General features: G+C 44.8%; 1 protein-coding gene across 3 annotated transcripts; it reads left to right on the top strand.

Moving 5' to 3' along the window:
* Nucleotides 1-564: 564 nt before the first annotated feature.
* AMER1 (APC membrane recruitment protein 1) lies at nucleotides 565-26374 on the top strand. 3 transcript variants are annotated; one of them, XM_067548293.1, is made up of 3 exons: nucleotides 565-806; nucleotides 16700-19955; nucleotides 20410-26374. In XM_067548293.1, the coding sequence occupies exons 2-3, from the start codon at nucleotides 16792-16794 to the stop codon at nucleotides 20504-20506; spliced, it is 3261 nt and encodes a 1086-aa protein (XP_067404394.1). In that variant the 5' UTR covers nucleotides 565-806; nucleotides 16700-16791; the 3' UTR covers nucleotides 20507-26374. The 3 variants fall into 3 exon arrangements, with proteins under 3 accessions (XP_067404394.1, XP_067404392.1, XP_067404393.1); XM_067548291.1 differs by having other exon boundaries at nucleotides 16700-26374; XM_067548292.1 differs by having other exon boundaries at nucleotides 565-1037; nucleotides 16700-26374.
* The last annotated feature ends 524 nt before the right edge of the window (nucleotides 26375-26898 follow it).

Below are 26898 nucleotides of genomic sequence, written 5' to 3'. Positions count from 1 at the left end.
TTAAATCGTTTTACTTTTGAGTTCAGATATGTAAAAAAGAAAATTCTAGGTCTCCATTGCACTTCCACAATAAAGAGATTGCACCACTGTGCTTGTACGGGGTGAACTGACAAATACTATTTCTTTCGTTCTGTCTTTTTACAGTGCAACTATTTGTAACAACCCGGTACAGTGAGCACTGTACACTTCCTATTCTGTGCTGCCATTGAAATCCCTGCATTAGAAAACATCCAAAAAGATTTCAATCAATGCGATTCTGTTATTGCTTAACAAGGCGAATGCAACGGGGATGAATCGCCCCTATTTATTTTAATGTCACCATTCATTGTTTGGACTCGGTTGACGGCCCTATTCGCTGCCCTCCCTTCTCCAAGAGATCCCTGCTCCCCGCCCTCCCACTGAACTTCGGGGTGGAGAACACAGATCTCTCCAGTCTCCCTCGGCGGCTAGCGCGCCCTGGTGCTGGCGGGAGCCTCCCCGCCGCCGCCCTCTTTGCTTGGGAAAGACTTCAAAGCGGCAGCGTGGAGGAAGCGCTGACCCGGCTGGGCCGGCCCCTCCTTAGCCGCGTGTAACTGGCTCGCCAGCCTGTCACTTGCACGGCGGCCCTGCCTCCCCCCCGGTTGTAATGTGTGTAGCGGGACTAAGGGGAAGGCGAGAGAGAGAGGCCCTGGCTGGCGGCTCAGCGCGGCTGGGGTAGGGACGAGGGGCTGGGGGAAGAGAGCGGAGGACAATGCACCGGCTGGGGAACTTCCTGCGGCTGCAGCAGCGGCGCTGCCTGGGGGAGAGGCTAAGGAGCCGGGCGCTGGGTAAGTGCGGAGCGCAGCCCCAGCAGGAGGAGACCGGGCTGCTCCACCTTCCTGCTTCCTGCAGTCATGCCGCCTGGCTGGCTGGAGGGAGAGCGGGGTGGATGCTCTCCGGCCGTGCCGTGCAGTGCCGTGCCGTGCATGCAGCGTGCTGGCAAGCCGGCCGGCCGCTCCCGAGGCAATGCACCGCGGTGGCCTCGGGCCAAGCCGAGCGCCCCCCGCCCCGGCGCTCAGGTGTGGGCGAGGGAGCGATCTGCGGGCTCTCTTTTGTGTGAGCGCCCGGCTCGGCTCGGCTGGGCTGGGGCAGGCCCGGCGCCCGGCGCGCGGCGTGCGGCTGGGGCTAATTTGGGGGGCGTGGGGAGCTTGCTTCTGCAGCAGCCCCACTTTGCAAGGCTGCAGATGCAGCTCTAGCGAGGGAGGGGCTCGCTCCGTTCCCCCTCCCGCCCGCCAGCCCTTTGCAGGCCCGGAGCTTTGTTGTTGATGGTGATTTGCTGGAGCAGCCGGTGTTGCCTCCACCCCAGCCGCAAAGACACTGCTGGGGAGCGATGGGGGCTTGTGGCCGCTGGGTTTGTTTTCACGCTTAATCCCCTCTTTCCCAGAGAGAAATGAACAGAGAATAAGTGAGACGAGTGGGTGGTCTCTGCCTGTCCCCAGATGGCTCGGGCTGAGTGGGTATCTCTGCATGGTGCCATCAAAATACCGAGAACTCCCTGTTGATGCCAGCGATGGCTTATTGGTCTCTGTTATGTAAACTTTGCATTTATCAAGGGTTTCTGCTGACATAGAAACAGCGCTGATGAGAGTTCTAGTTCCCTCTGCCTGCTCCCCTCCAGTGCTCCTTCCCAGGCCCAAGGCTCCATCCAACCAGCTGACCCCTGAGCATTCTTTAAGCTGCTGATATGTCAGGGTGGAACACAGAAACGTTGTGTCTTCAGCTACGGAGAAACCTAAATCACTGATGTCTGCCTGTTTCTGTAGACACCTACCTACCACTTATTTAAAGTGGTAACAAGATTCTCTTTCAGTTTGTCATTATGTGTGTGTCAGTAGAAGCTAGTTTGGTGAGGCTTGCTTACTAAAAACAATACATTAACATTCTTTACCTGTGGCATTAATTAAAACAAACTCTCTTAAAGCAAATTAATTCCTTCATGGCTAATGCTGTTTGTTTGTATTTTGTTTAGCTTGGACCATTTAGAGACCTGTCTCAGTCTCGTGCACTAGCACAACGCAGCAAAGTTTGGCAAACCACATAGGGAGATGTTTGCATGAAAGTCACACAAAAATGTATTTGAATTTTTTTAAATAACTTGAAACATCTTTGTTTTTAAAATCCCTAATTTGGGGTTTAAACAGGGTTGGGGGGGTGTTAAACAGTATCCCATTATACTCCTAATTACAGGTTTTTCTGACACACCACATCTGAGCATCTCACAGATATTAATGAATTTAGTCTTGTAATATCCCTCTGAGTTGAGGTCTGGCTCTCTTTAGTATTGTTATACAGCTAGGGAAACTGAGATACAGAGAGAGTAAGTGAGTTCCTCAAGGTTGAATGGTGGTTCTGTTAGGCTGAGACTAGAACCCAGGTCTTCCAGAATGAACCAAGTTATCCATCCTTCCTCTCTAGACTTGTTCCATGTAAACATTCACTAAAATACTTGATTTCAGCTATTTTATGACAGTCTTCTTCCAGCCTTACTCTGATCCCCTAGACCAGAGGTTCTCAACCTATTTACCATTGTAGGCGATATATGCATCTCTCTCCGTCTTTGGTGGGCCACATCCACACAATATATATATACTGTGTGCTGATTGGGCCAGAACTGCGCCATGGATTGAGAACCACTGCCCTAGACAATATTTAAACACTTTCTTTATGCCCTCCTGTATGTTTCTTTTGTTCCTAACTTTGAACAAATTTTCTAAAGACAATTTCAGCATCTTACTTACACTGTAAGGCTTTTTTCCAAATTTAAACAACGTTAATAGACTATTTTAAGGAGGCAAGCAATTCTTTTTTATTTTTATACCCTGATTTGGAAACATTGCAAATGGTTTTGTTGATTTGAAGAAACGTTTAGATCAGGATGGTGAATTTGAAATTTGTTTGAAAAAAATGTACATTTTTAAAAGCAACTACTTTTTATATGTTCTACTTAAGTTTTCTTCTGTAGAATTGGGTCCTAAGGTATCCTGCATCATGGGAGTGAGTTAGCTGTAATATATTTAAAAGTAGCCATGCAACTTTGTTGTATGGCACTTTGGAAGATGGTATCTCTCCACTGATGTTCATGGTTCTGTACTTCTGACCCTTCTTACAAATTTGTTAATCCATAACTATCATTTCTAGTTAATAAGAATGCAGCCTTTCTGGCACCAATATTTTTGTGGTTTTTAATATTTGAAAAGTTCTTCCTAAACAACGCTTTGTAAAGAACCAACAAATGTCTAAATATTTTACCAACTCTCTCAGATCAAGAGCAAAATTTGGAATTGTATGTTGTCCTTCATTATCTGTTATACGTTGTGTAACCTAGATTTTATATACAAACTCTATGGGTCAAACTCCACTCTGGTGTGTGTGTCAACATGTTTCATTGACTTCAGTGCCTGCCTTTGACAAGGTTAAATTTGGCCCACAGAATTCCTGAGTGCTGGGTATTGGGTGTAGGGGAATTCTGGGAATGGAATGGGAAGCTCTTTTAGACTTTGTCAAGGCTCTGAGAATCAAATATGCTGTTCTGACACACTTTTTTACTGAAAAGGAGACAGTTTTTGAGGCTGTAGTTTTAAGTTTTTGAGCTTTACTGGGGCAATTATTCCTTTCTGTTGAATTGAGTCAATAGATACTGTACATCTTTGCTGGTCATCATCTGACCAGCCATTCACAGAATCCATTGTAAATGGAAGGCTGCTTGTGCAATGCTTTAAACTTTTGCACTGAAGAGATTTTTACTATGAATGGCTCTGCTTGTCCTAAGCCAAATGTCTCTTTGCTCCCTTTTTATTGCCAAGGTGGAAGATGAGGCAGAAGGCTGTGCGGAAAGCCTAGGGGTAAGAAAAAATTTTTTGTTTGTTTGTGCAGTCAAACGTGCAATCAAACTTCTCTGGGACACCTCCCTCACCATACCTGTCATATGCCAGTCTGAAGTACCAACTAACACTGAATTCAGACCCAGATAGTATTCCATCCAGCAAAAACCCGCTGTCCACAACAATAGGAATATAGAACTTTTAAACAAATTGCATAGCAAACCAAGTACTGTATATTAACTGAATCTTGCGTCCAGCTTCCCTTGTTTATCCTGGTTTTGTACCTTATAAGTTATGGACTTAATCACATTCTTAAAGCCTGTCTCACCATTTTAGCCTGAGTGAGCATTGAGATATTTAAGTCATTGGTGTTTGGATTTCTGTTTATTATTAAGGGGGTCCAAGTAGTACATTTTGGATCCAGTTGTCCCCAGAGTGCTGGGTGTTGGAGCTATGGTTTTGGTTTGAAACTTATTTTGTTTTGCTTTTATTACTGTTAGTTATTTTCTGATTTCTCTCCTTGTGCAAGTGAGGAAAACACTTGCCAGATGTGAAGGGAATGAGATAAAATTGTCAGATTTGGTCTCCTGACCTATTTGAGTGGATCTTAACAGCAAAGAACAAAAACAAAGCTGTGCATACAAGATTTCAAGTAGGGAGAGGCAGAGGAATGCGTACGTAGGAGGAATCTGCTTTCTAATTCTGTAGCAGACTAGTGGAGGTGCTGGGAGTTCTCCAGGCGGAGCTGTTATTTTTACACCCTGCCTTTTTAAAAAAAAAAATTTTTACAAGTGAAACTTCTGTAGTAATTTGCTTACACTCTCAACTCTTGTAGTTGTGATCATAATGAGCAGAGCATGTGTGAGGGGCATTTTGACTTATTCTTGTGGTTTGGCAGACAAAGGTGCTGTTTCCTTCAGATATTTCTTTTATCCTTCCACTATTTTGTTCCATTGGTGAATGGATGTTGTTCTTTCACCTTCAGGTAGGTGACGGGTGTCATGGTAGATAGATAAAATCAGTTTTGGGAGAAAGCAGGATCGGCATCCATTAAGCAGAGAGAAATTGCAATTTGCAGTGCCTTTTTTTTTTTTTTTTGGTCGCCTCTGAAAGGAGATGAAGTTGGTCAATGTTGATGTTCCTTTGCATGAGACTTTCCCAGGTCAGTTCTCAGCTTGCTTTTCCTTCCACACCAGGTTTTAACTCTCAGTCAAGATGCCACCCCTTCCATCGCCTGAATTTTTCTCTTTCAGAGTAGCTCAGAGCCTGTGGAGGAATATAGTTGATGGCCAGATCAGACCCGCTTCCCAAGTGCATTATTCCTCTACATATCGCTGTCCAGTTTGCTCCAATTCCATCTTCCTGATGCTAAAACACTGAGAAATGTGAAATAGTTGAGTTTTTTTTTGTTTTTGTTTTTTTTGAAGGGGAGGGAGAGATTCTTATGGGAGACAGAGATTGGTGACAAAAACAAATGTAGAGCTTGGAAAGTTGCTGGATTGACAGCTGTGTTGTTTGACTTCCTCTGTTTACACATTAGACACAATGGGAAGAAAGCTGCACTACAACCACACCCATCAACTTGCCTCTCACTTGTGGGGCTGCCTCCCAGGGGGGCCTGAGTGGAGTTCAGTGTCCATGTTGATTCAGTCTCTGGCCTTCCTGCTAGACTAGGGGCCAGACAAAGGTGCAAATAATGATGGTGGCTTTTGATATGGACACCTGGTCCCTGGGAGTTGGACAGAAACTCAGCAATTCAGGACATTCACCATCGGTCACTGCTCTGAGACTAGGCTGTAATCTAGCTACTTTCCATCACACCAATCTGGGCTGAATCAATGAGCTAGACTGAAAGGTTCTGTATCTCACTGCTTAAGCCATCCAGGCCATTCTTCCTCTTCCAATGCAGATTTATTTTTAACCTTCTTTGTGATGTATGGAAAACAGTCTAGATAGGTTTAGTGGACCTTCTTTATACTGCCTTCTTAAAGTGACCGTGTATCTCAGTTTTAACGGGGACAGTCCAAGTTTTTCACAAGATGTTTTGGGGATATCTTTGAGATGTCTGTTTGTTTATATCCCATTTTTATAAAGCAGAATGCTTGGTTTTATAATGACAAAATGTCTGTCCAAGAAGTGGGCTTAATTGTCTGGCAAACAAGGTCTGTCTAAACACAAGTAGTACTGCTGTAACTATACCACGAAAGATTAAAGCTGTACAACTCCCCTAATGGGGACATTGTTATACTGGTACAACTTATTCCTGTAAGGAAATCTGAATAAACTGTACTAGCATAAGGCACATTTAGGCAAGTGTAGTTCTGTCCACACTAGATGTTGTATTAAGAATAATTATACTGGTATAAAACTTCTGTTTAGACTGGGTCTCAGTGTTGGAACTTTTTAAGCTTTCCGGGTGAATATTATGTTATGGAAGGCCACTATTAGTACAGCCTTCTAACAACACACTTTTTCATTGTGTGATGCTTTCATAGCTTTTCTTAACAAAGGTAATTCATGAGACCGCTTATTTTGGGACCGTGGCAGCATATTTTAGCATCTATTGGTATCAGCAACTATAAGGTTTTTTTTTTCCTAAGGCAAAGTACTAATGTCATGAATAAATAAGTGCTGTAATCTACAAAACGCTGTTTCTTTGCAAGCAGTGTCAGCAAAATAGTGTGTAAAATGGAATTTGTACCTGTGACTTTTATTTGAGGAGGGGTGGCTTTTTTTGTCTCTGCAACAGGTTATTTAGAGCAGGGGTTCTCAATGTTTTTCTTTCTGAGGCCTGTCCCCATGCTATAAAAACTCCAGGGCCTGGCGGGGGAAGATGGGACAACACGGGGCTCCAGCCCTGGGTGGGTGGAGTGGGAGGATGGCCCTCAGGCATAGGCGTAGTTTGACTTCTATTTTGAGGAGGTCAGGGCCCAGCGGGGCCTGGGGAGGGAGTGCCACCTCCATCCCCTGACTCACCTCAGCAGGCCACTCAGCCTATCGTCGGTGTGGGAGGAGGAGTACAACCAAAACTTACAACTCAAAGGAAGGGCCTCAGCTCAAAAGTTTGAAAACGGTTGAGGGTGCAAGCAGGGATAGCTAGGGACAGTGTGTGGGCAGGGAGTAGCTCAGGGTGCGGGGAGATGGTAGATCGGGGCTGTGTGTGGGCAGGGGGGTGTCCCCGGGTGCACGGAGGGAGTAGCCTGGGCCGTGTGCAGGCAGGGGGGTTATCTATGGGTTGTGTGCCAGGGCCCTCCTGCAGTCACTGCTCTCAGGCCTCTTTGGGCCCCGGAGCCAGGTCTGCCTGCTCAGGTGACTCCGCTCTAGTTTCGGGAGGGAGGGGGGAATTGTTTCTGTGCCCCTAACTCCGCCCATGGACCTGGGGCTTCAGCCCCACAGGGTGTACCTGGGCCCCCCTGAAACGGCACAGGTCTTGGACTTCCAGTTGAGAACAGCTGATGTAGAACACTTAACTGAATCTCACAGACACCCCCTCTGTGTCCTGTGCAGTACACTAGCTTCAATTATTTTGCATGAGCTCCAGAAGTACACAGCATTGCCTTCCCCCTCCCAGCTTTGCCTCCCCCCTCCACCATTTCTGCTTGTCACATCCCAGGAACTCACAGTTAGTCCAGTATAGTGGTTTGTTTTGCTCCCAGTGTTTCAAATGGGCTGCAGGCATTTGTACTGAAAGTGCATAACAGGCTTTGCAGAAGTTGGGATGGGGGAAATGAGGCTTTTAGCTCTCAGAAGGGGATGCATCTCCTCTATCTTTTTCCCCTTAAAGTGAGTTGAAGGTCATTTAAAACAAAACTTGGGTAAAGGTTTTAATTCCTCATTTTCACCACCTCCCCCCCGCCTCAAATTCTGGACTGCTAGTTGCAGTCCCACTAAGGCCTTGTCTACACTTAAAAAAAAAATGTCAGCCTAACATAAGTCAACTCACAGCCACCAGCAGTGGCTGACGTCCACACTGCCCTCCTTGAGTTGCTGGAGCGGTGATATTGACAAGAATGACAGCCCCACCGCTGAGGTAGACCCTGTGTCCTCTTACATTGACACTGCGTCGCCCTAACTAAGCTGACAAAAGCCTCTTGTTGAGGTGGTTTTATTTGGTTGAAAAAACAGGGCAGTTTTGCCGGCGGAGGGGTGATGGCAGTGTGTACACCAGCAGCGTTTTGTCAACCAAAGCTCTCTAACATAGACCAGGCCTAAATCCCATTCAAGTATCTGGCACTGCACCCAGAGCGATACAGGAACACAGATGTTTCTGCTAAAATGCTCGGCAGTGAAATAGTTTACAGTGGTGACATTTCAGAGTATCCACATTAGGCTTCGGAGTAACTTTCCAAATGGGGACAGTTCCTGGCTCTCCACTACCAGTGCATGCTATTTGCTGGCTCAGGCAGATGTCACTGCATCAGATTGTATCTGGCCTAGAAACTTTTTTTTTTTTTTAAATGAAAACCGGAGCAACAGTTGTATCAGTTTGTGGCTGCACAATTATATTTCTTACATATAGGTTCTGGGGAGAATATTTGTTAGCAGCATAAGGCCTGGTCTAAACATAGTTTAACGATTTTGGTTAAGAGGCTATTGGAGTGTGTGTGGATTTTTTTTCTTTTAAACTAACAGTTATACAAGTAAACACCTAGTTTGGATGCAGTAATATTGGTATAACTCTGCTTATTCTGGTATAGTTTTTGTCTGTACAGTAGGGGAGTTGTACCTCTTAATATACAGGATAGTACCTCTTTAACTATACTGTATAATGAAGGTTAAGATTCAGTCACAGGTATTTTTTAGTAAAAGTTAGGGACAGGTCGCGGGGCAATAACCAAAAATTCACAGAAGCTGCACACTGTCCCTGACTCTTACTAAAAATACCCTGGGGGGGTAAACAGAGTGCTGCCTGGGCTTGCAGCTGCCCCAGCTCTGCTGCTGCTCCTGTTGCGGGGGCTGACTTTGCTGCTGCTTCAGCCCCAGAGGCTCTGACCCGACCCCTGACCACTGTACTGGTGGCCCTGGGGGCAGGCTGCCGGGCAGCTGTTCCAGCAGCTGCTGCTCTGGTGGCCCTGGGGGATGACAGCTGCTCCAGTCCTGCCCCAGAAGAGGTCCCAGAAAGTCATGGAATCCGTGACAGAATCGTATCCTTGTGTATAGTTAAAGTGGTGTGTAGACAAGGCCTTAGTAAAATTACCACCGGGCTATCTGGGGCTGTTATATTTGCTGCATTCCAGACATAGCTGGTTCCTATTCATAGCTATAAATATTTTCTCAACTGTTGATGTACTTACCTTTGAGCTGCTTGCAAAGAGAAACTACTGCTGTAGGATTTCTTGAGTGAAACAGTGCCTTTGATAACAGATTGCTTGCAATCTCTCTTGGAAGTTTTGCATGAATTCTTTGCTGCTAAACGCCTAATGTTGTGGGTTTTACTTCTTTGGTGTTCCCACCATGATATGCTCAACTCCTCCTTCCCACCCAGGGAATAGAAAAAGTAGGAATTTCTTATTTGCATTCAAGTACAGCCCAAATGTTGCCTTGTGTACTGAATATCCTAAGATGCCCAGCACAGTAAGTGCCTGAAAGAGTTGGGTTCTGTTTTAAATATTTAACATGAATCCTAGGTAGTTCCTAGACTGTGTAAAGTCTTAAAGCCAGGTGGAAACTATTATTTACAAAATAATGGCAAAGTAGGAGTTACGTCAGTGGGCGTGTTCTTTTTTTTTTTTTTTTAATCCCTAATTATGTAGACTCTTGGTTTTAAATGAACAGAGCTGCCTGAGCACTAAAAGTAGATGGTTTTTTGAGAGTACAGAACTGGGAGCCAGGATCTCCTGTGTTCAATTCTTGATTTTGCTACCAAATTCCCCTGTGGCTTTGGGCAAGCCCCTTAATTCATAACATCCCCTTTGTAATGTGGGAGTGATGGTACTTTCCTTGCTGGCAGCTGTGTGAATTAATTGGTTGTGGTCTGATTGTGAATCCTTTCTTATCCTAAACTCCAAATGGTTTCAGTGTGAGCCACAGGTACAATGGGAATGTAGGATCAGGCCCTGACAACAAAAAGCTCTATATATTATCTACTGCATAAAATGCCTCTGCATTTAGCCTCTAGTGTAACTTGCTTGCAGAGAAATAACACTCAGTCGAACAAACTGCGGCAGTCTGGAGTAAATAGCATGTGCAGCCATTGTGTTCAGTCACATACAGGAAAGCTAATCAATCTCTGATTCAACACAATGAAAAGCTTTAACAGCCCGTTTGCTATAAAGAGGTGTCAGTCCATATGAAGGTGAGGGACGTGGCAAGGTGATTGACACATGGCTCTTAAGAGAATAAAATTTCCCTAAATCCAGAGGTGACATTTTCCCAAATCTGCAGGATGCAGAATGGGGGAGCTTTTGTTATCTTTGAAACACCATGGCTAACAAAGTCAGCGGTGGATTTTCTTTAAACTTTTTTGTCAAAAAACTTTAAGGGTCAAGCATGATCCTCTGTGAATGATTTGGGCAAAAGTCATTTGCATTTTGCCACTATACTTAGGCCTTGTCTACACTAGCACTTATTCCGGCAAAACTCTTTTGTTGCTCATGGGTGTGAAGAAAACATCCCCCCTGGGTGACATAAGTTTTGCCGGCATAAGTGCTTGTGTGGACAGGCGCTCTCCTGCCCACATAGCTACCATAGCTCATTTAGGTGGTTTTATTATGTTGGCGGGAGAGCTCTCTCCCATCGACATAACGTGGCTACACAAGTGCTCTTTTAGCGGCACAACTGTACCAATACAGCTGTGCCGCTGTAAGTTTGAAGTGTAGACCAGCCCTTAGATGAAGGTGTGTAACTCTATAGAAAGATCCACTGGGTAGCAAGGTTCTCTGCTGTAGTGAACATCTGTATAATCTATTTCTTTTCTTACCCACATGAGCAGAAAAATCTGTCTTCCAGCTAAAATCAAGGCCAGGCTGCACACAAGGTGAACACATTCCCTCCTCCCTTCCCCTCCCCCACCCCCAATATCTATATAGACAAAGAAGGAAAGTTGCTATCACTCTGGAAAAAACAAGGAGAGTCCTGTAGCACCTTAAAGACTAACAGATTTCTGCGAGCATAAGCTTTCATGGGCTGCAACACACTTCCTCAGATGCATGAAATGGAAATCACAGATAGGAGGGGGGTGTGTGTGTGTGTGTGTGTGTGTGTGTGTGTGTGTAAAATAAGGGTAAGAAACAACAATGGGGAGGGCAAGTGCTAACAAAATCAATTCAATTAGAGTAGATGAGGCCTATTCACAACTGTTGATTAGAAGGTGAAAATGAGTGAACAGTGACAATTACTTCTTGTAATGAGATAACCATTCCAAGTCCCTATTCAGACCCAGTCTGATTGTGTCAAGTTTGCATGAGTTCCAGCTCTGCAGTTTCTTGTGAAGTCTGTTTTTGAAGTTTTTTTGTGGTAGTATGGCAACTTTCAAGTCAGCTGCAGAGTGTCCTGGGAGATTGAAGTGCTCTCCTACTGGTTTATGGATGTTACCATTTTTTATGTCTGATTTGTGTCCATTTATTCTTTTGCGTAGTGACAGTCCGGTTTGGCCAGTGTACATGGCAGTGGGGTTTTGCTGGCACATGATGGCATATATTACATTAGTAGATGTGCAGGTGAATGAGCCCCTTCTGGTGTGGCTGATGTGGTTAGGACCTGTGATGGAGTCACTAGAGTCGATGTGCGGGCAGAGTTGGCAACGGGGTGTGTTGCAGGGATAGGTTCCTGGGTTAGTGTTCTTGTTGTATGATGTATGGTTGCTGGTGAGTATTTGCTTCAGGTTGGGGGGCTGTCTGTAAGCAAGGATAGATCTGCCTCCCATGGCTTGAGCGAGTGAGAGATCATCTGCTAGGATAGGTTGTAGATCCTTAATGATGTGTTGGAGAGATGTTAGGTGGGGCTGTAGGTGATGGCCAGTGGTGTTCTGTTGTTTTTCTTTGTTGCGTCTGTCCTCTAGTAGGTCACTTCTGGGTACCCATCTGGCTCTGTCAATTTGTTTCTTCACCTCTCCAGGTGGGTATTGTAGTTTTAAGAATGTTTTATGGAGATCATGTCCGTGTTTGTCTCTGTCTGAGGCCAGAGTGCCGCCGCGCCCCCCCCCCCCCCCCGTGGCTGGGGGACACTTCCTTCCCGCCCCTCTCTGCCCCTTTCTCCACTCCAGCCCTGGCTCACAGCTGCGGGTCCTTGTGCTCCAGCTTGTGTATCCCAGGTCCCGGCTTGTGGCTTTGCATCTCCCTGCTGCAGCACCAGAACTTTATGCTAATGGTATTCCTGACCCCAGTGGCACATCTTTTGTAGTGGGGTGGGGAGGACATGTTCTTAAGTCAAGTTAGTCTACTCAAATTAATTTACATGGAGAAAAGTCCTAGTGAAGATGGAACTAATCTTGAACTCAGCCTGCTATCAGAGAGCCTGGGATTTACCTTGACCTGCTAGTTTGTGTGAAAACTACAAACTACTTTGTCTTCACTAGGAGCATTTTACTTTGTTTTAGATCACTTGAATTAAGTAAACTCAAGTTGCAAATATCTTTTTAGGCCCGAATGATTAAAAGTCATAAGACAGGGCCACAAGTAAGCATGGGGTTGGCTTAATATTAAGATTTAGAAAAATGGGGTGCCTTTTATTTGTCTTTTGAGCCTTTAGGATCCACTTGGGTCATGTTTCTAGATTTTTTCCACAACCATGAGGTCTAGGAACTCTCTTTAGTTATTTATATTTTAAGTGAAAGCTGAGATTCTCACATAATGGCAGGTTCCAGGGCCCGGGGCTTTAAGAAAAACACTAAAGCCATGTTGACATTACAAAACTATGTTGCCCTAGCTTATGTCAGTCTACAGCCATCACGCTTGTGTGTGTGTGTCTGTGTTCACATGCACGCACTTGGTTCTATGTGTCGGCGGTGCATGTCCTCCCCAGGAGCGCTTGTTTCGATTATATTGTCAGTGTGGGGCTTTGTGGGATGACTCCTGAAGGCCGGTAACAGTTGACATAAGCAATGCAGTGTCTACACTGACACAGCATTGACCTAATTATATCAACTGTAACTCTATCTTGCCCGGGGAGAGATGGTGTTAGTAAGCCAGCGTAGAAAGGTGCTTATGTTGGCAGCGGCCCAATTTAAGTGAAGACACTTGCTAGGTCGATGCAAGGCAGTTTATGTCAACCTAACTTTGTTGTATAGATCAGGCCTAACTATCGTGAGACTTCTGATAAAATCACTATCAAAACTGGTTTAGGTGGACGCTCTTTTAGTAACGGTGGGCTGCCAAGGCGTTCAAGCATCCAGATCCAAATTAGGTTTACAACCTGTATAAGGTTGACTTGGTGTCTAGATTGAGTTTAGGTGGTGTGTAACCTTGTAAATTGCTTTCATGAGATTTCAACTGCATCCCAGCCTGAAGTGGAAAATGCAGCAGATCTCTTTACACTTTGGAACTGACCTGGCATCAGAACTATAAAGGTGACTTCACTAACTGAAAATCAAATGGGTTGGGATTTGAGATCCAGTGTTGACCCGTCTCTAACTGTTTAAGGAGAGCAGAAACTGAGCAGGGCCCTTTCTTACAGAAGCTATACAGTGAGAGGCATAGCCCTGTTGCCTTGGTCATGTGCCATCTTTAGAGCAGAGTCTCCAAACTGGGCATTGATTTTGGTTTTGTATGTATTTCTCCCCCAGGCTCCCAAAGAGAGCACTGCTTGAAGACTGCCCCTGTTCCATGGTTGCCTTGGCTAGGAACAAAATTTCCCTATAGTGTCTGTCTCCTGCTGGAGTTAGAACTGCTGAGCTAATTGCAAAGCAACCATCTCAGTGTGATGGGGATTTGGGAGCGTGCGCGTCGGGGAAGGGAAGCTGCATGTTCTGACAAAGTGCTACCTTTGGAAAGTGAGGCTTTCTCTCTAAGCTTTGCGCCTCTCTTCTTCCTGCTTTTGATAGATGCACGTTATCCTGCCCGGTTACAGTTAAACGGGAGTGATAGCCAAAGCGTAATATTGTGCATCCCAATAAGATTGTTTAATCAAATTTCCCAGTAATTTAAGTACGTTTGCCAAGCAACAAGTGAACTCCTACAATTGAACTTGAGGTGGCTGTACTGTGTATGTCACAAGTGAATGCTTCTATAGCAGGTGTGATACGTCCGTGCCCAGAGTAGCCAACTGATAATGCCAAGGTCAGGGCAGGCTGCAAAAGGAGAGCAGGTTCTCCCAGCACTGGTGGGTGACACTGAGGCCAGGCTTCCCAACCAGCCACAAACTGCACTTCTGAATCCCCACAGAAGCCAGTACACAAACACATACAGCCCCCTTTATTGCATTTCAGCTCCAGGCTCCCATATCAGCACTAAGTCCAGCAAAGAGGCCAGTTATTTAAACTCTCTGCTCTTTGCCAAAAAGGTTCCCTCTGACCCCAAGGGGTCAGCCACAGCACCAGAACAATATAAATTGGGATCTTACCTAAAATACCACGCTGCCAGCCAATCCTTTAGTATCTAAACTAAAGGTTTATTGTAAAAAGAAAGAAAGAAAGAAACCATGAGAGAAATGTTAAAGGGTTAAAGTAAATCACAGATATACAAATTATTAAAAGTCCATTTACATCAGGTTTCTGGAAGAAATGTGGATTTGCAGGCTTGTAAAGTTCCCTCTGGTACACATCCAGTACCTAGATGGGTCTAAGTCCTTCGGTTCAGTTGCAAGATGAATAGATCCAGAGGTAGGTGTGAGTCCGCCGCTGAACAGGAACAAAGACGAAATGGTTTTTCTGGCTTGATCTTATATACCCTCTGTTTTTTGGCCATGTGGCCTGTGAAACTTACAGGAGCTAAAATGGAGTCCAGAGTCACATGGGACAGTCCTGGTACTTCCTCAGGTATACTGCCTGCAGTGGAGTCCAGAGTCACGTAAGCAGGTTCTGGTGACTCATTGGTGATGCTGGCTTCTCCCTCTAGGCCCCTTGCACCTGGGAATGCCTTAATGGGCCATTATGTAGGCCATTGTTCTGCGGCCATCCTATCTGGGGTGTTGCCCAGGCAGCACAATTTGAAACACGGATATCTCAAATACATCTATAACTTCCATTTCACATATTACACATGAACATAAGTATTATTATCTTACTTAGCATATTATAACCTTCCTAACAGTACCTGACATGGCATATCTCACATGGATTATTATGATTCTGCCATACTGATGTCACACAATATACCAAATGCCCCCCCACTCAAGCCAGCCCGCATGACACCCCCAACGCGAGACTGGTGTAGAAAGAAGTAATCGGAGCTCCTGAATGCACCTCAGGGGCCCCCCCCATCCAGACAGCATGACAGCAGGGACTTCTAAAGCCATTATACACACCAGTAAAGTTAGCCAGTTAATAAAGCAGGTAAATATTGTGTCCCTCCACCTCCCCCTCCCCCCAAAAGGGTGAAACTGAGGAATGGAGTGGTTAACTTGCCTGAGGTCATGGAGCAAATCAACAGCAGAGCTAGAAATAGCTCCTAATTTGCACTCTCCAGCTCTAATACCGTACTAGAACTCACGAGCTGTACAGTACATGTGTCTGTGCAAAGAGCCCTGCTTTGGTTTCATTGTCTGTGTGCATGTGTAGCTACCATACATGCTGTCACTGCAGTGCGATAGTCTGTAGGGAGGAGGGGAGGATGAATTCCGTTGACAAATAGCTACCTGCATGTCACTCCGTTCTGTAATGTTCTAGTAACCATCACTTTAATATAATTACAACCTGTCCCATCTGCTTCTTAGCCATTAATTTTAGTGAGCAGGGTGAACGTCAAGGCTTTTATTAATAACAAGCCAATAAAAATGCTTCTTTCTTCCTCCTCCACTGACTACTGGTTCCCCCAGAGATTCAAGAAAAAAACCTTTCTTGCCAGGATTTGCCCTCAAGTCACAGGAGTTGGGAGCCCCATGATCTGGGTGTTTGTGTCATACAGGATCTTTATTTAAACTTTATGAAAGGGTGTGGGGGAAACGCTTTACTGGCCTCAGGCCAGAAAAATCTAAACTGTAGGTATAAAAGCCCAGCAGTGCATTAACATTTTCACAGGATTTACTCTCTCTCTCTTTCCCCCGCCCCTCCATCCCTGTCTTTCTGCCAAAAAGAAATAATATTTCAGATTAAAGCATCCATTTCTGGCATTTCTGTGATAATCTGATCAGAGAGGTTTGTATTGAACTGGTTTTTAATGCAATTCTGTCTTTCATGAAAGATGTTTAAAGATGAGAAATATAGTAAAAAATAAAAATCACTTTCTTTATTTGGGAAAATACTTATTTTAATGCTTGCTCTTTGAATTGGTTTTGTTTAAGTGCAAAATGTTAGGGAATATTTTGGAAAATTGCATCTGACGTTTCAAAACAGAAAGGTCCTGAGATCACGGGGGTTAAAGTCAATGCAGTGAGTCTGGTGGGTCTTATAGTACTCCGTGGACATGTGTCCACTTCACATGGGCTCACACACCACCACAGTGAGCCAGAGAAAGCAAACCTCTCTCTCCATATGGGAATTGTCCATTTTGAGGAAGTGGTGCTCCTGCCCTGGGGATAAAATGGAAGCTTAACAAACTAGCAGTCTGGCCACTTTCAGTCGCATTAAGTTCAGACCCCAGTCATTATTGGGAGGAAAGAGGATAAAAAAGAACTAACCTCTACAGCTAGTTAGAGGACTTGCTGGCTAGTATTCCAGCTGCGGTTACGAATGTGCCCTGAACTCTTTGCCTTGTTTCACCCATTCAGGTGATTCCAAGCCAAGCATTGATGGTTTCTCACATATCTCTCTTCTCTCTTCCCTTTAGCTCAATCATGATGCTTTGGGCCACTCACTCTGAAGAAGACTCTGCTACCAAGGTCTTTATTTCCAGCTAAATACCTGGCTGTATCAGCTGCCATGGAAACGTGTTGTACAGAGGAAGCAGTTGGAACCAGATCTCCATCTGTCATCTGCCAGCAAGTTGAGGGAGGAGACCAGCAGCAAGAGGAGAGTGGGGCAGGCCCCCGGGTGCCTGAATGGAGTGATGCTTCTGTTGTGGCTGCGGAACAGGTGCCCCCCGGCAAACTGAAGAAAACTGCCTTCAAACTCTTTGGGGGAAAGAGGAGCATATGCACCCTGCCGAGCTTCTTTGGAGGAAAAAATAAAGGCCAAGGGAAGGGAGCCTCCAAAAAGGGTCTCAGTAAAAGTAAGACACATGATGGGATCAGTGACATTGCGTGTGAGGATGGGAAAGGGGGGGAGCGGTTGGAGAGCCCCGTGAAGGGAGGGATGGGCTCACATCCTCGCCAACTGCCAAGTTCGCAGAGCGCTCACTTGGCAACGGACACCAGTGTCAAATTGGAGTTTGGCAGGCAGGAGTGCTCTCCGCTGGGGAGTCCCGAGGGCTTTGAGAAAAAGCCCAACGGAGACAAATCGTTGTCCTTCCCTAGACCCAAGAAAGGCCTGAAGGGGCTTTTCAACAGCATCCGGCGCCACAGAAAGAACAAAGCCGCTGAGTCTGAGAAAGCAGAGTGGGCTGCTGATTGCGGGGATGGAGAGCAAGCTAAGAAAACTCGAGGGGCAGGGGCTGAAACCCAACGAGCCTCTGAGGAGGAGAGTCCAAGAGGCACCCCTCTGCCCACAGCATGCTCAGGGAGCTTGGATGGTAACTGCAGGCCCAGCACAACAACCAGCCTCAGAGGAAGCACTGATGCACTCATGACGGTTAAAAGTAGCTTGGAAGGAGACCCAGTAATGGTGCCTGTAGGCAAAGATGATATTCTAGATGTGAAATTGGATGCAGAGACTATTGGCTGTGCAAATTCCTGCTGCGGTGGCTTCCCTGATGCACACCATCCTGACTACACAGACAACGACCCCCCTTCAGTACACTCCGGAGACCAGCTCAGCTTGATCTTTGAAGACGTTACTTCCCTTAAAAGTTTTGATTCCCTCACTGGGTGTGGAGACATCATTGCTGAGCCAGATATCGACAGCATTGCTGAGAGCACGGTCTCCGTGGAGCGCAGTAGAGATGCTGCCAAGAGGAGCTCATGCCTTGTCACTTACCAGGGAGGAGGGGAGGAGATGGCCATGCCGGACCAGATAGAGGAGTACCTCCAGCAACTGTGGGAAGGCACCACTGAGGCGGACAGCAGCTACGAAGCCAAGCTGCCTCAGGCTGTGAACTGTCCCACACTGCAGGGAGCGCATAGCAAGCTGGAGACTTGTGGCTTGCGGGAGGAGGCAGCCCATCTCTATGTTGGAGGTGTGATGGATGATGTAGAGCTCTTAACGCCGCCCAGCGACCAGCAAGAATCTGTGCCCAATAGCGATGAGGGTTATTATGACTCAACCACCCCGGGGCCAGAGGATGAAGCTGGGGATGGGCTTGGGGAGATCAAGAATGACCGTCTCCCAAGAGACAGTTACAGCGGCGATGCACTTTATGAGTTTTATGAGCCCGACGACACCCTGATGAGCCCCTCTCTCGGGGATGAATCCATATTTGAGAGCAAAGCCTCTCATCCAGAGGTCTTCAGCCATTTCTTAGACTTTGCTGTCCCTGCTGAGAAGAACCTTATTCAGATGATGGGGCAGAACAGCGGCGTGATGGAGACTGAGGAGGAGAGACTGGCTGCCATTCAGAAACAGTTGCTGTATTGGGAGCTTCAGAGGGAACCAGTGGCAAAACGGCTGGATGTCCCCAGCAAAGAGAAATGTCCCAGGGACAAGCAATACATTGAATGTAAAACTAGAACAGCCAAATTAATTGGCAAGAATCAGAGTTGCCTTGGTAGTGAGCAAGTTGCTTCTCAAGTTTCGAACAGAAGCATAGATGCTGGGATTTCAGTGTCCAGACTGGAAAATCCTGAGTGGAGGGACTTTCCCGGGACACTGTGTCCAGAAAAATATTATGGTCAAAAAGCCCAAGGAAGTTACCTTATTCAACTCATGAAAAACAACTCTGTGTTTGATTCTGATTTGGATCATGCAGTGTTTAGGGGACACAACCACAGTGGCTTAGTTCCAGCCAAAACTGTGACCATGACCTACCCCAGCTACAGAACACATGACCACGATAGCTGTTTGCAAAATGAACACGACAGCAGAGTGGAAAACTGCCCCAGGGAACCTCAGACAGAAAGTGAATGTGAACCCGAGCATGCGGTTAACTTCTCTCAGGCGCTGGTTGAGTTCACTAGCAGCGGCACTCTCTTCTCCAGCCTCTCTGAAAGCCTTGGTAGCTCAGACTCCGGTTCTTCCTTCACTCAGAACCTTTCAGTCCTTCCAACCATGGTCACTTTTGACATAGTGGATGTGGAGCAGGAAGGTGAGGGAGAATGTGAGCAGCATTTGGAGATCAACGCTGACGAGGACGTTGCCGCATCCTTTGAGGCCTTTGACGACAGCTACGTGCAAAAGGAGTCCTTTGCCGAATGTGATGAACGAATGTTCCCGGGGTATCCCCAAGACTCTTTCCAAAGTTGTAACTGGGGTGTTGGCAGCCTTCCCCGTCATTTGCGCCTGCATGGCTTGAGCCCTTCTGTGCCAGCACCACTCTCCATCAACAGAAGGAGCAGATCACTTGACACGGAGAGCTTGGAGTTGGAGCTTGCAGATCTGTCTATTTTCAAGAATGGCCTTAAGCCTTGTCAGCTCTGGTCTAAATGGGACAGCGGCAAAAAGGACTCTGTCCCCAGGCTGAGCAGAAGCAAGGAGAGCATTCAACTGTCTCCTTCGGAAGGAAGAGACATTGATGGTGTCCTTTCCTGGCCAGGATTGCAGCATGTGGAGTACAAAGATGAGCTTTCCTCCAGAGGAGTGAAACAGTGGGGCTGTGCTCCAACTGCAAGGGCTGCTGTTGTCAGAGGCAACTGGGGCACATCTGAGCAGTCAGAAGTGGATTCCCCTTACATGTCCCTTGCATGGAACAGTGCCAGGGAGACTCTGGACAGGAGGCCCCAGGATACAGAGGCTAGTAATCTAATGCTTCAGACGCCTAGACACATGGTCAGGCCATCCAGTTTACCTTTGCAGACCGACACAAGACAGTCCCAAGAGGTGTTTAGCTCCTACAGGTATCCTAGAGAAAACATGGCCAAAAAGCTGGCTCGTGTGCTACCTTTGGGAGAAAAAGGGACTGACTTACCTCAGAACTCTGCTTTCACTCAGTCCCCTGACAAATCAGCAAAGTGCAAACCTGTTGGTGTTACACAAGGAACGCCCCAGTTTAATGATGGCATTGAGACCTTAAAACCCTCAGTCTGCTTTGCTGAGTGTTATGGAAGTTCCAGTGCAGACCTGCTGAAAGGGGGACCCGCACATGGGAACACACTGCCTGTTAGCTGTCAAAGCACTACAGTGAATGTAACAGTAGCCAAATAGCTAATACTGGAGGGGTGAGGGAGGGTAGCCAAGGGTTAACTTTTAGGGAAGGGTGGGGGGTAGGTCGGAGGAAGAAGGTACACTTCAATGAGTGGTTTTAATTTAGAATTGGGCCAACAAAGTTGAACTCTTCTTTTTCTCTTGCAGTTGCAGTCGGGTGCAGTATGTAGCTGCTGGCATTTTGCACTGCTGTGGGTGCTCTGTTGTGGTTTTGTGTAGGCCACCTCCTAGTTTCATAGACTAAAGCTTGAGGCACTATTTGGTTTGTTCAGTGTGAACCACCACTTAATAAACAGTGCAGAGCGAGTATCAATACATAGCACGGTTACTGTTGGAAATAGACTCCTAGTTCAGGCTGGTTTTCTGCAGATCTATTTAAAGGAACACCATCAACGGCCAAAAATCATAACTCTGTCTGAATGTTTTTAACAAGAAATGCCTGTAACCATAGCAGAAAAGGGATGATAAATAATATCTTCCCAGTGTGTTTTCTTTGTGCATTTGGCAACACTTGATACACACTCAGATTTATTGTTTTGAGTGTGTGGTCATTTCCCCCCTTTCACATAGTGACATGGGGGGGGGAAAAATAGGAAAAAGTGGATGTAAAACTACAAATTGGCAGGGGACTTGAGACCGGTAGAGTACCTGAAACTACATAATAATTAGAGCAGTATTCAAAAGAAATGAAAGCTTTTTTTTACTATTAACTGCCTGTGAAGCTTCTTTTTGACAAATTTTGGCATATTTTCTTCAATTTCTCTCACTACCTGATCTTCAGATAGGACAAGCGAGAGAAAATATGGTGTATGTTGTGTTTTCTCTCCACCAGAGCAAAAATAATCTAAGGAACAAAAAAAATTTCAAACCAAAATGAGAACTTGCCTATAAATTTTCATTTTGGTCAAAAAGATGTTTTCCATCGTTTGTTGCAGCAGGGATAGAGTTTTCCAACTAACTCTATTTTAAATTCACTTTAGTTAAATAACCCCCACCCCATTCCACAAAATAACACATTCATGTTGATGGTGTCCCTTTTTAAGAATTAAAAAGTCAACAATTCCCTTATTTCTTTGGAGTGATCAAACTTCAGGATGTATAATGTTCAAGTGAAATACTTTTTCCTATATGCTTTGCCCCATCTCCTTAGGATATGGGACATGATTAATATCTTTTGAATAAGCTAAACTGGATCATGCTGGTAGCTGTTAAGTTGCAGATATTGCTACTTTTCTTCAAAAGGAAGTTCTGTGGTTGGATTTTTATTTTATTTGCATAAATTCATATGAGGAAAATATTCTGTTAATTGGAATACAGGATGTAACACAGCCTAAATTAGGCTTCACAATTTCTCTCTTCCACCTGGAGGAAACAACAAAGCTCGACATAGTGCCACTGCTTTGCCTCCACACCTTACAGGGAAGATGGAGGAAGTAGCAAGCTGTGGAGATGCATTTTGCTCTTGAGTCATGGTTGTTTGCATTGACAAAGCTCTCCAAAGCACCTGTTTCAGGCTATTGGTGCAAAGCTCATGTCTTCACTCAAGGAAACTCCTTTGTCCTTGTCAGTCTTGAATACATGATTTCAGTCTCCTATATAGATCTCTCTTCCTCCTAACTGTGACTTGCTAAGTCTCTCCCCTCTTGGCCTAAATCAAGGTTTATATACTGGGACTTAATCTGGTTCCAAGTGAACTACAGCACACTACAAAAATTGCTCTTTCCTGCTTTTTCTATGATACAGAGAGACTTTCTCAATGGTTTAAAAATAAAATTGCAAATTTTAACCTAGAAACATCAGGTCCTCCTCTTTCTGCTTCCTCTTGGCAAAATCCGTGGAAGATCTGAATAGTGATGACACACAAGTAACTTTCTCTCTCACATATTCTCCTCAGCTGATACTGATTCTGAAATCTGCATAAATTCCAGTCACATCAGATACCCAGGCTACAGCGCTCTTGTCCCATAATCCAATTACAAACATGTTTCCAGTTTGTAGTGTAGACTGGAGCTTAATGATTTTGCATACGCATGCTGAAGTCCCATCTATAATACAAATTTAGAGTCATGTTCCTAACTGGGTTAGTGAACCTCTGAATTGTAACCAGTTTTACCCACTGTCACTATATTTACAATGTAGCCAAGGCATGAAATGCTGATTCCTCCAGCAAAGAAAGGGAAGTGAGGCTCTGATACTTGAGATGAAAAGAGAATTTAAGATGCTGCCTTTTATACATCCACATAGGAGCAGCGAAGGGCAAAACCAGGCTTTTTGGTTGGCAGTTCACTTTCAAAAAAACAAACTGAAGACCAAGAACACTCATTTCTGTGTTGTACATGAATTAACTCTCCATTCGTCAGTATTACTGTTTTGGTAATACTGTTGAATGTTACCATGTAGGGCACGTTGTGCTACATTCTAATGCCTTGCAATCATGCAACCCCATTGAGGGGTGTAGAATTGCATGGATCCTGCTCTTAGTTACAGTGAAAGCCGTCATCAGTAATTGAGAGTTTATTCATTATTGCACTGAATTTATACCCTTGGTGCATCACAATCTGACTTTATCCTGTGACAAGCCTAAGAGATAGCAGGCAAAGGGACCCCCCTTGGTTTCAAATTCACTAGCAGAGCCTCTTTTCCTGATTCAGATATAAATCCTTATTCAATGTAGCATTTAAGTACAAGAAGCTTAAGTCCCTTTGACTTCAGTGGGGCATAAGTATATGTTTAAGTATTGTCCTACATCAAGGCGTAGGTGCATTAATAATCAGAATCTCCACTAGGGAATACCAGATCCAAACACCCTGCCATATGCTGGGTGAGTCCAGGTCCCAACTTTGTAACTCAGATCTATTTTTACCTACTGCCATTCAGAAATAAAATATTGCAAACCTGACCCAAGACAATACTCCACAGACAAGTATTCACAACAGTCACTTTTTGTCTTGGTCTGAGCAAGTCTCTTACACTAAACTTGTTTTGTTTTTGTATGTCACCAAAGACATCTTGTGGGTGTGGTTTTTTGTTTTGTGTTTTTAAATGGTGCAGCCTTTGCCAAAGTTTTGGTGAAGCATAAATGTGACTCAGTGCTAAAAAGAATGTTCACTTACAAATGCATGTCTCGAATAACAAGCATTTTGGTTGTAGGTACGTAATGGGAAGATGTATTGTAAACTGTTTCTATACACTAATGTGAAGGCAATACAGCTAGGACTTGATAATCTGACTTTATACCAAAGGTTTTTATTCCATTTTTGCATAAATTTTTACTTTGATTTGGACTCAAACAGAAAAAATAAATGAAATTGATAAAATTATATATTTCTAAAGTATCTTAGTGCTAATTTGCTGGGTTATTGGAGTATTTTGCCCCATTAAGAAATATGAATATTCAATATTTTAATTAAGCTTTTAAAATACAACTGGAAAGGGGAGAAAACACAATGAGGTTTAATCTGCAATGCTCCTAAAACTCCAGACTCTCAAGGGATAAATAGGAGTAGGTCTTCCATGTTGATAAAACTTCTGGTAGAAATAATCCTTTTAAAAAATTGGACTCAACTTTTTAATTTAAAAAAGCTGCTGGTTTGAAGTGACAAAGTAATGTCTTAAATGCTCATTAATAAAACCAGAAATTTCAGAAGCACACTTCAAGTTCCACCTTATTTCTGTAATAACCTTTTAAGCTTTGTGGTTGGGAAAGGAATTAAATTGACTGTGGAACTGCAAGCTCTCTTCCTTAGACAGAGATCTTGGGGAACCCCCTACAACTCCTCAGTTCATGTGTCACTAACTTCATTCAGCTCCAGAGCATATGCCATGGGCAAGTTTGGCAAGTCTTTCTCCTTCCCCATTATTTTGAGGGAAGCCTTTCTAACTCATGGTTGAAACAACTGGTGTTCTATTACGAACCTTATTTTTCTCCCTTCTGCCCCCCCCTCATGTCCCGAAAAAATGGATCTTGGCACAATGGGGCAGATTAAGAATGGAGAGTCATCATTAACTTCTAATTTCCTGGTTTGTTAGTTGATTACTAAGCATGCATAGAAGTGCTATGTCGGTGGGAGAGCGTCTGCTGTCGATATAACTCCTGCCACTCTCAGGGGTTGGAGCGACTATACTAAAGAGCTTACAGCCACGCCAGTGTAAGCTCTCTAGTGTAGCCATAGTCTCTGTGTTTCATTTAAAAAAACAAAACAAAACAACCCCCCTAATGGATTGGCCTAATAAATGACATATCCTCTGCTGCTTTTGATAGGCGTGTGCGGGACTCGTGACACCATGAACAACTTTTCTTGGTTGTGGTGGCTCTGGGGAAGTGTGGCGGTTGGCTCTTGCGCTTTGCTTGACATTTACAAGATAAAATTGCAATTAAGGCCTAGGGCCAAAATACTCCAACCTGGTTTCTCTTGTTAGGCACCTACGGATGGTCTGACTCTCAGTTAATGCTGTTCATGTTACAGGATAAAACCATCTTTGCTTTATCTGATGGAATATGGACTAACATTAAGCATCCAAATTAGAAAACTTTAGCTGAAGTGTTTAATGAAAGTGGTGTCTGAGTCAGTAATCAGTTGTCAGGGGGAGCTAATGGTCCTGCCAAGGCATAAAAACCATAGGACTTTAGTAAATATGGCACTTGCACAAAATGTCTGGCCCCCCACGTATGGTTAACTGTGGCTATTGCACTTGCAGTCTAAACCACTGACATTCAGGTCAGACTACCAAGTAATTCTGTATTGCATTTGGGATTTTTTTATACATATGAGAGAGGTCAATTTTATCTATTTTTGTATAGTTTTACATTTTATATTCATAGGGGAAATTTTATGGACTCTTCTTCTTTTACTCGTGCGTCATGTTAAAACGATGTGGCTTACAGTTCTGATGAAGACAAAGCAATCGCTGCTGCTGCCGCCTGTGCAATGAAGAAACCTTCTCGCTTCTCTTGTGGAATGTGCTGCTCTACTCCAGATGGCGGGCTCATTCTGAAGATCAGAAGCCAGCCCCCTTCCTGCCACCCACACGTTCTGTGGGCACTCCTTAGATCTTTTGACACCGGATTGTCACATCTGTCAAGTGCTGTTTTTAGCTTTGTTTTTAATTCCAGTTTGTGGGCTGTATCTCTCTCCTTTCTGAAAGTATCATTGACTGTCTTTGAAAGCTAGAAAACCATGGTGGGGGTTTTTTGTGTGTGTTTTAACGTTTTTGGCTTTATCCATCAGTGGGCCATTTTTGATACCTCAATAAGCTCCGGGAAGGAATTCTGTCCTTTTAAGGACCTGCCCGTCTGGGAGGGGAGATGCTGGGGTTTTGCCCAGTGAAGCTTTCAGGACAACTGATGCAGAACTCCTTTTTCATGACTAACGAGTGTTGTTTGGCTGGAGCAGTCCTGAGTTTCGAACATTCATCCTGAGGAGCTGGTGTCCTGGCTCTTATCCCAAGCTGCTCGTTCTCTGCAGCCTTTCTCCTTCCAGCAGAGGGGTGCTAGCTGTTTTTACTGGATAGCAGAGGGAGCCAGGGAGAAGAGGTATCTTAAACAGTTTTATGTCATTTCCTCAAAGGGGCAGGGGATGCCACTGTTGGGGCAGATGGTGAAGGAGGCAACTGCATCCACCTGGCCTTGTTCTTCCTGTTGGGCTGAGCAGCCGGTGCTGCCCCACACGAGCCTAACCCATCAGCAGGAGTGATGTTCCTGGCTGCCCTACAGTGCAGGAAGTGTCACCTGTTCCCTGCATGCTATGGTGCAGCTCCTTCACCAAGCCTCCAGCCAAAATGGGACTAATGGAATCCTCAGCAGCCACCAGATCCCTGGCTGCTTCTCAGCATTGTCCAGGGAAATCTTTACAAATGCTGGCAATTAGGACATTAATTGTTAAGGGCCCTATCCTTCACCTAGTGATTGGTCATGGTTTAAAGGAGCATTAAAAGTGAGCAAAGGCCTGAAATTTCATGGTTAATGTGCTTGGGATTTTATTTTAAGCTTCAAAGTTTGATTTCCTCTTGATTTTAAGTAGGTGTCCATCCCTCCTCGCCCACCTTCCCCTTGCAGGATTTGCGACCCAAGCACAATAGCAGTGGCGTGGAGGGTGAGGACCAGAAAATAAAATGGGCTAGGAACAGGAGTGAATTGACAAATTTATGTTCAATGCTTAAGCTGAGCAAAAAAAAAAAAAAAAAAAAAGTGGAAAGCAAAGTTATTAAAGCTGAACATAGAATTTTGTTTTAAATTTGAAAGTGATCGCAATGCAGGTGGAGATATTTGGCTGTGCACGGGGCTTATGTTAAATGACTCAACCTGACAGTGTTCCTATTCGTTATTGTTTGTGGGTTTTTTTTTTTTAAATGGGTTTTGCTTCTACTGAAATGCAAATTGGGTGAAGGGCTGCTCTGCTAACATTCCTGGAGCATTTTGACCCATACTTCCTTTTAACATTCCCCAGTCCCCTTAATTTTGAAGGTATTCAGTTTTGTGCAGTTCTTTGTAGTGTCTGCTGAGCTGTATTTAGGCAGCACAGCTCACTCCTTTCTGCAGATCTGTATTCTCCTAGAAGTTAGAAAAGGAAAAGACCCATTCAGTTATCCGCTCCATCTCCTTGCCCTGCAGGATAGTTCCCTACGATGCATTCTCTA

The sequence above is a fragment of the Emydura macquarii genome, unplaced genomic scaffold (assembly GCF_026122565.2).
Source record: "Emydura macquarii macquarii isolate MOO-44397 ecotype Brisbane River unplaced genomic scaffold, CSIRO-AGI_Emac_v2 contig_1253, whole genome shotgun sequence".
NCBI classification, from domain to species: domain Eukaryota; kingdom Metazoa; phylum Chordata; order Testudines; family Chelidae; genus Emydura; species Emydura macquarii.
Note: the sequence above shows the minus strand (reverse complement) of the source record. Positions and strands in the feature narration are given on the sequence as shown.

Coding starts and splice junctions, on each gene's coding strand:
- AMER1 (XM_067548291.1), top strand. CDS start 16,792: ATGGAAACGTGTTGTACAGAGGAAGCAGTTGGAACCAGATCTCCATCT.